Genomic DNA, 9,417 nt, shown 5'->3' with positions numbered 1-9,417 from the left:
AAGCTCAATCCCCCAGTTCCGTGGGAGCTTCTATGTTCTGGGCTCCATTGATGGTTGCATGGGATGGCTGGGTGATCCAGATATCTTACAGCTTTACTTTCTTGTTCTCGTTTCAGTTGGGTGGAGTCCCCCAGAAGGATATGCTTCAGCCCTCAAACAGTCAAATGCAGCTGAACCTGGATGATGTGCTAGAAAGTCAAGCAGTCAATGATGATTACAGGAACTCTGGCTACAGTCGTGGTCATGTGAACCCCAGCGGGCACCACAGCAGTGCGTCCCAGCTCTCCACATTCACCTACACAAACATGGCGCCCCAGGACGCAACATTCAACAGTGGAACCTGGAATGCCTATGAAACTTTTCTGCGAGACAAGATCCTGACAACCTGTCAACAAACCCATGTCCTCAGTGGAGTCATCATCTCTGGATCCCATCCTGGGGAGGGCAAGTGGCTACGAAACCGAGTCAATGTCCCCACCTTCTACTGGAGCGCATTCTGTTGTGTGAAATCCGATGGAACTAGGAGGGCTGAAGGAAGAATAGGTCGGAATCAAAGCCCCTATGACACGGTGACCAAGACAATCTCCGACCTGGAAGCCATCCTGAGCAACGAGTATGGAGGACAGGTGTCACTGTTTGCTGGAGGCTGCCAGTGAGATGTAAACATCCCCTCCAATCAACTTCTACAACATCATGGCCGAGCAGAAACCTAAACACGACAGTCCCACTGCCCAAAAAAACAAGGGGTCCACGAAGCTAAGTTTTAGGCTACAAGAAATTAAAAAACAAAAAAATTGTCTAGTACAATAATCACTTCATGAGATTGTGGAAACAGGTCCCTGTCAGGGAACTCCTCAAGGTTTGTCTACCTCTTACCATTTCAGGTTTGACTATGGCAGCCTACATCTTAGCTTCTGAGACCACTGTCACTATGTCCTTGTGCTAAAGGGGCCTGTTTTATGGTCATTAATCACCTCTCCTCCCCCTTCCATTAACTGCCATCAGGAGAACCCTTGTGTGAACAGTGGAGAAGCTTTGGGAAAGCCCGTGTGTGGCAGCGACCTTCTCATCTCCTCACTGCTCCTCTCTTGGAGTCTCCTCTCTGATCTATACTGCTCCAGTGTTACAATCACCGTCTCAATAAACCAGTCTCTAGCAATGATTGTACAGGGTCCTGTGGTTTGTGCCTGGAGGAGTGACCAGTGTCACAGTCACCATCGCCCCGTATACGGTGTCAAAGCCCCTCCCCGTGTACAGAGTCATGGCCCCTCCCAGTGTACAGTGTCAGAGTCCCTCCACGTGTACAGAGTCAGAGCCCCTCCATGTGTACAGAGTCAGAGCCCCTCCACCGTGTACAGCATCAGAGCCCCTCCCTGTTGTGACACAGTAAGGGGTTGTGTCTGGCAAGGCAGGTATTTTCCTCCCAGCATGTGCGGCTGGACTGGTTTCCAGCCAGTTGAGGTCAAATACCGGACCGGAGTATAAGTGCCAGTCCGGGTTCTGGCAGCACCTGGCTGTCCTTAAATAGGCAGCTGGGCTCAGTAGAGATGTCTCTGTTTTGAGCATCTGAGGCTTGGTGCCATGCTGGAGGGCTAAGAGCCGCATGCTGGGGAAACAGGCCCCCTGAAGCCTGCTGTGGTGTATACTGGCTGAAAAGTCGGGTTCATGTGCATCCATGGAGACTTAAAGGGAGTCTGTCACCTCCATATGGCCATATACAGTGCTTACATGGCTCTGTAGCACACCTATACAGGATTGTAACGGTATCTTTGTTCCTTTCTTTAACTTTCTTTAGCAGGAAAAACTAAGTATAATTCATATGCAAATGAGCACTCGCAAGTGCCCAGGGGGAGAGTTCAGTGTGTAGGTGCCCAGGCTGCTCTGCCTTCTTTTCACTTTACTCCTCCCCAGCCTCTGCCTTTGCCCGCCCTCCAAGTCTCTTGCCTCATCGATAGGTCCGGACTTGGCGGGCGGGCAAAGGAAGAGGCTGGGGAGGAGTAAAGTGAAAAGAAGGCAGAGCAGCCTGGGCACCTACACACTGAACCCCCCCCCCCCCCCCCTCCCCCCTGGGCACTTGCGAGGGCTCATTTGCATATGAATTAAACTTCGTTTTTCCTGCTGGTGCAAGTCTAAAGAAAAGAACAAAGGTACCGTTACAATCCTGTATAGGTGTGCTACAGAGCCATGTAAGCACTGTATATGGCCATATGGAGGTGACAGACTCCCTTTAAAAGACTATCCCACCGCCCTGGTGTCTTTAACCACAGGGGCTGGCAGATGGACTCGTGAAGTGGCAGTTGCCCCAAATTTACACTACGAACTTATAATAGGGAGAGACTTCCCGGCACTGTGGCCTGCTATGAGAGTGACTGATACCCATGAGACAAGGGTAACCCTAGCAGAGTGGCCTAGCTCAGAGGGGAGACCAGAACCCTGGGTACCTGAGACAGAAAGGCCAGCAGTAGGGGTGACCGTAACTTCGGTGGAAGAGGGGGAGACAATTTTGCTAAGTGTGATGGTGGGAGACGTGGAGGACTTGCCGCCGGGTTATGAATTGGCAGACCTTAATGTCTCCGGGGATGATTTTGGTACCACCCAACGTCGGGACCCAACCCTATCCTGCACCTGGGAAAATGTGTTAATAGTGGATGGTGAACCACAACAACCTGGGGCAGAGTCAGTGTTTCCCCGTTTTGTGGTTCATCAGGACATATTGTATCGGGTAAACCTCCTACGGGATGAGCCTATTGAACAGTTGCTGGGCCCCAAGGCTTATCGCAAGTTTGTGTTAGATCTAGCCCACCAACACCTTCTCAGGGGTCACCTGGGGCTGCAGAATCCTCAGGATCGTATTCTACAGCGGTTTTACTGGCCCAGCATATTTAAAGAAGTAAGACAAAAAAGGGGGGTCAGTCAGCACATACCAAACCGCAGGAGCACATTGCTGTGGCAGGGAACAACATTAAAAGACAAAAACGTGCAATGCGACAATTCACTGCAATATAGAGTACAAAATAGCATAATAATTACAAGTGCTACACTATAAGTGAGAGATACTTGGCAAATCGTTTTGTACAAAATTATTTGAGCCCGTCTGCCGAGCGTCAAGGCGATCTCTGTTAGACGGGTTCCTACACTAAATTCTACCTGTTATGTGCCATGACGGCTACCATACACTTCAGGGAGTGTAGGTTCCACAGCAGGCCCACTCCACAACACCACCGGTGCCAGAGGGCAACCAAGGACTGCAGTGAGAGTCCACAAACTATCTCACTCCTGGTGCCATGGCTTCAGTGAGTGAGGGGGAGCAGGCCTGACTATGTACTAACACTAATTAAAATCAGCCCACGGGGCAGACAGGGTGGTCAGGAGAGCATGACTGAGGAGGCAGCCACACCTCCAGTACAAACTGCAATTTTGTACTCTACATTGCAGTGAATTGTCGCATTGCACGTTTTGTCTTTTTGTCTTTTAATATTCAAAGAAGTGGAAGAGTTTTGTAAGTCTTGCCCGACCTGCCAGACAACTAGCCCCCAGCCACATTTCGGTAGTCCCCTAGTACCTCTCCCGATTATCGAAGTACTGTTTGACCGAATAGCTATGGACCTCACAGGCCCAGTACCAAAGCATCAACACATCTTAGTCATTCTAGACTACGCCACTCGGTACCCGGAGGCAGTGCCACTGCAACATACCTCAGCCAAACTCATAGCTAGGGAGTTAATGGAGATGTTTTCCCGAGTGGGACTACCTAAAGAGGTTCTGACTGACCAGGGGACCCCTTTTATGTCCAAGGTGATGAGGGAACTCTGTAAGTTGCTGTGTAACGCCTACCAAACTGCAGGGGGCCCACCGTGAGGCTCACGGTGGGCTGATGGGTGTAATAGTTCATGTACTCACGGTTAGCAGATGCCTCCCTGGTCCGGCGTACAGTGGATGGGAAGACAGCACGAAATCCTCCGGGGCGCTCTCTGTTGCGGGGAACACCAGCCAGATGTTGGTTGAGGAGCCCTTGATGGTAATTGGTGTTTAAGGTGCTTTGGTGGCTGGGCTTTTGTGTTCGTGACGCCAGCACCATTAGGTCAAAATGTTGAGAGTAGTAGTAGTAAGAATGAGGAGTCAGTTGTTATAAACCAGTTGAACATTTACTGAAAATCAATAGTCTCTGGACAGTTGGTACAGTTCATCAATGGAAAGCCTTCTGTAATAATAAGTTCCATTGTAATCGTATTATCAGGCAGCGGCGGTAGCCAATGGAGGGATTCTTCTAATGCCGATACTCTACAGGCAAACTGAAGATTTACTTCTGGTACTGGATATGATATTTGCTTACTTTATATTTTGAGTTATCCAACAAGGGCGTTCCCCTCGCGGCAGGCAAACACTTCTGCTTCATTATTTGCAGGATTCTCTATCATAGAATTCAAGGTCCACTATATCCCCGAAGGCTTTGTAGTGGTAAAGACAACTTTGCGCATTAATTGTCTTATTTGTGTCCCGGCACTTGGAAAGTTGCTCTCAGGCACTTGTGCTAATGAGGTCCAGAAGCTAGATATCATAGAATAATTCACGGCACTCGAGTTGAAATGAATGAAATAATAATATTTATTATATAGAATTTGCCACCAATAGACGTCAGTTATATGGGCCAACGTTTCGGTCCTCCCGGACCTTGGTCACGGCCTATTAATTATAATAGCATACAATCAGTACAATATGGAAATAATTTTTTAAAAAATATAATATTAGAAAATCTTGACTAAAGAGAAAATATATATATACATCTAGGGGCAAGTCTTACGTATATCTATATGCATAGTATAATACAATACTGATATAATAATCAAAGCTGCAACTGCATATAAAGAATCAATCGATCAATGAACTGATAGTGGGATAGTACTCACAGAAATTAATCAATGAATAGTCTATTTCAAAAACATTAAGGACCATCAAAGTGGTAAAAGCAAGTACATGAAACCACAGAAATTAACATCAGAGATATTCACAATAAAGATATAATATGGTTATGGGTGTATTGAATATAGTATCGGGTATAGAAGCTCCATGGAACAATCACAATCTAAACATTTGTATATAAGGAAAACAGAGAAGCTGCAAATTAGATCATTACGTCTATATGGGTGTCAGTACAACAATAGTATAACCTGCTCGATGAAAACTGATTCAGTGATTGATTTATGAAGGAAAAAGTACTGAACCCACATAGAGAATAATTCACAAAATAAACTGCATACGTGCATGTCACTTACATACCTTGAGATAAACTGGTTAGAGGAGAGTGGCATTGCGCTGGGTGGCCTGCGCATGTCCGGTATTTGTACTGTGTCTGGTCTCGCGATACTGGGAGGACGTCATAGAACCGGAAGTCCGCATTCGCGATCGGAATAACGGAAGTCCGGTTATCGGAAAAAATTCGCAAAAAAATTCGCAACTGCATCAAATTCGCAGGTAAGAAAAATTCGCAATTGGTAAAAATTCGTAAATAGTGAAAAATCGCAATATGTGAAAAAATCGCAAATATATAGAATTTTTTGAAACATCCAAAAAAAAGGAAGAGGTCGGGTCAAAAAAACAGGACCATCGACTCCTAATGCGAGAATTACACAAAGTTCATTTAGAATACTCGGTCAGAATATATATAATTAGATATCAACCCAGTATCGGAGGGCAGACTACAGACATAATCAGTAAATCAATACACAAATAATAATAATTACAGACATATAGTTATATTGGTATATTAGAATATTAGATGTTCATATTTGAAATATATTAATTGACATTAATATTAATAGATTAGTTAATTAAATCAAACGAGCATGATCAGGAGACTGTAGTTCCATAAAAAATAATAGATAATAATCCTACCTTCGGACATTATCATTTAGTCTGCAGAGGACCGAAACGTTGGCCCATATAACTGACGTCTATTGGTGGCAAATTCTATATAATAAATATTATTATTTCATTCATTTCAACTCGAGTGCCGTGAATTATTCTATGATATTATCGGAGGTAATCTCCATCACTGAGCACCGAAGATACCATTTAGTGGAGTGCCAGCCATCACTTCTATTTATCAGAAGCTAGATATGACTGTAACCCTCACTAGTCTCTCCCCATATCCAGACATAGACTCGCTGTCTGGTGCTTGGCTGCTGTAGAGGAACGTTCGCTGTACTCCCTTACCCCGGCCATGACCAAGGGTAGAAATAGCAGACTACATGGTGGTCTAAGCTAGACACACCCCACTATCTATTATGTGGCCCCAGCACCACCTAGGGGCGAGTGGTTGTAAATGACATTGCCAGCCAGATAATAGGAAATATTCAGATGTTTAAAGTGTCCCATTTACACACATACAGTATGTGGGACGCTGCTAAAAGATAAGTCGTCCTCCACATTTGCAGTGATTGAGGCTGTGGGTCTCTACGTCGTCACCTGTAATACACCAAGTACACACCACAAAAATACAAACTTGGATACAAACATTGCAATGTACTATCATGACACTTCGATAACCTTCTGTAATAAAAAGAGTTATGCACAACAATACATGCTAGGCAAACGTATCACATTTAGATATATGTCATCTTCAGTGCTTGATGGGGACAAAATGGGCGGTGATCTCACATTTGGGGAAATGCAGTCCAGGACAGAGTCCGTCCCTGATTTGGAATATAAATATTTTTTATCCCAAGGGTTAAAGTGCAAAAGTTTTTGATTTAAGAGTCTGTGCAATGCAGAAGAGAGGGCCCTGAAAAGTCTTTCTGGGTACAGTTCTTGAACGTTGCAGCAACTTTGGTTTTACAGTCCCAGACAACCTGAGGAGGGGGTAAAAAGGGAAAAATGGGCAAACTTTGGCGCAACTGGGATTTGTAGCAGCAAACATTACTGGAGTCCATGGTAGAGTCCTTTAACCTGTTGGGGACACATGACGTACCGGTAGGGCATGTGTATTTCCGATCACTGCCTCGCGGCGGTGATCGGAACAAGGTGCCTGCTCAAATCGCAGTTAATTCAGACCTGCGGTTTGCTGCGTTTCCGGGTTATTCAGGTCTCTGGGGACCCGATAACCCGGAACAGGATGGTGATCGGTGGTGTGATGGTGACATCACCTCTCAGGATCGACTCTGATTGGCTGCAGGGGTGAGCGGGCAGTTCAAATTAGGGCTGCAGCTAACGATTATTTGAATAATCGATTAGTTGCCAATTCATTTCTACGATTAATCGATTAATCGGGAAAAACGACAAAATTACAAAACAGAGGTTTATATGATCTTACTTGAAAAATGATGTTCAAAGGCCATATTAAAACAAATTGTGGACGACACTATTATGGGGGATCTGTGGACGACACTATTATGGGGGATCTGTGGACGACACTATTATGGGGGATCTGTGGACGACACTATTATGGGGGATCTGTGGACGACACTATTATGGGGGATCTGTGGAAAACACTTATGGGGGATCTGTGGACGGCGCAGTTATGGAGAGGGGGATCTGTGGATGACACTATTATGGGGGATCTGTGGACGGCGCTGTTATGGAGAGGGGGATCTGTGGGCGGCGCTGTTATGGAGAGGGGGATCTGTGGGTGGCGCTGTTATGGAGAGGGGGATCTGTGGGCGGCGCAGTTATGGAGAGGGGGATCTGTGGGCGGCGCAGTTATGGAGAGGGGGATCAGTGGGCGGCGCAGTTATGGAGAGGGGGATCTGTGGGCGGCGTAGTTATGGAGAGGGGGATCTATGGGTGGCGCAGTTATGGAGAGGGGGGATCTGTGGGTGGCGCTGTTATGGAGAGGGGGATCTGTGGGCGGCGCAGTTATGGAGGAGGGGGATCTGTGGACGGCGCAGTTATGGAGAGGGGGATCTGTGGGCGGCGTAGTATGGAGAGGGGGATCTGTGGACGACACTATTATGGGGGATCTGTGGACGGCACTGTTATGGAGAGGGGGGATCTGTGGACGGCGTAGTTATGGAGAGGGGGATCTGTGGACGGCGTAGTTATGGAGAGGGGGATCTGTGGACGGCGTAGTTATGGAGAGGGGGATCTGTGGACGGCGTAGTTATGGAGAGGGGGATCTATGGGTGGCGCAGTTATGGAGAGGGGGGATCTGTGGGTGGCGCTGTTATGGAGAGGGGGATCTGTGGGCGGCGCAGTTATGGAGAGGGGGATCTGTGGACGGCGCAGTTATGGAGAGGGGGATCTGTGGGCGGCGTAGTTATGGAGAGGGGGATCTGTGGACGACACTATTATGGGGGATCTGTGGACGGCACTGTTATGGAGAGGGGGATCTGTGGGCGGCGCAGTTATGGAGAGGGGGATCTGTGGGTGGCGCAGTTATGGAGAGGGGGATCTGTGGGTGGCGCAGTTATGGAGAGGGGGATCTGTGGGCGGCGCAGTTATGGAGAGGGGGATCTGTGGACGGCTCAGTTATGGAGAGGGGGATCTGTGGGTGGCGCAGTTATGGAGAGGGGGATCTGTGGGTGGCGCTGTTATGGAGAGGGGGATCTGTGGGTGGCGTAGTTATGGAGAGGGGGATCTGTGGGTGGCGTAGTTATGGAGAGGGGGATCTGTGGACGGCGTAGTTATGGAGAGGGGGATCTGTGGACGGCGTAGTTATGGAGAGGGGGATCTATGGGTGGCGCAGTTATGGAGAGGGGGGATCTGTGGGTGGCGCTGTTATGGAGAGGGGGATCTGTGGGCGGCGCAGTTATGGAGAGGGGGATCTGTGGACGGCGCAGTTATGGAGAGGGGGATCTGTGGGCGGCGTAGTAGTTATGGAGAGGGGGATCTGTGGACGACACTATTATGGGGGATCTGTGGACGGCACTGTTATGGAGAGGGGGATCTGTGGGCGGCGCAGTTATGGAGAGGGGGATCTGTGGGTGGCGCAGTTATGGAGAGGGGGATCTGTGGGTGGCGCAGTTATGGAGAGGGGGATCTGTGGGCGGCGCAGTTATGGAGAGGGGGATCTGTGGACGGCTCAGTTATGGAGAGGGGGATCTGTGGGTGGCGCAGTTATGGAGAGGGGGATCTGTGGGTGGCGCTGTTATGGAGAGGGGGATCTGTGGGTGGCGTAGTTATGGAGAGGGGGATCTGTGGGTGGCGTAGTTATGGAGAGGGGGATCTGTGGATGGCGTAGTTATGGAGAGGGGGATCTGTGGGTGGCGTAGTTATGGAGAGGGGGATCTGTGGGTGACGTAGTTATGGAGATGGGGGATCTGTGGGTGGCGCTGTTATGGAGAGGGGGATCTGTGGGTGGCGCAGTTATGGAGAGGGGGATCTGTGGGCGGCGTAGTTATGGAGAGGGGGATCTGTGGACGGCGTAGTTATGGAGACGGGGATCTGTGGACGGCGCAGTTATGGAGAGGGGGATCTGTGGGT

The 9,417-nt window shown here is 48.4% G+C and overlaps 1 protein-coding gene across 1 annotated transcript in view; it reads left to right on the top strand.

The window, feature by feature from the left end:
* Positions 1–656, top strand: part of LOC122930344 — a 2,225-nt gene extending 1,569 nt beyond the window's left edge. Inside the window, exon 3 of the mRNA XM_044283642.1 lies at positions 117–656. Within this exon, the coding sequence (XP_044139577.1) occupies positions 117–656 (540 nt within the window). The remainder of the gene's footprint in view (positions 1–116) is intronic.
* Positions 657–9,417: the final 8,761 nt, after the last annotated feature.

Source organism: Bufo gargarizans, chromosome 1 (genome assembly GCF_014858855.1).
Source record: "Bufo gargarizans isolate SCDJY-AF-19 chromosome 1, ASM1485885v1, whole genome shotgun sequence".
In the NCBI taxonomy this organism is placed as follows: domain Eukaryota; kingdom Metazoa; phylum Chordata; class Amphibia; order Anura; family Bufonidae; genus Bufo; species Bufo gargarizans.
This window is presented reverse-complemented; position numbering and strand designations above follow the sequence as displayed.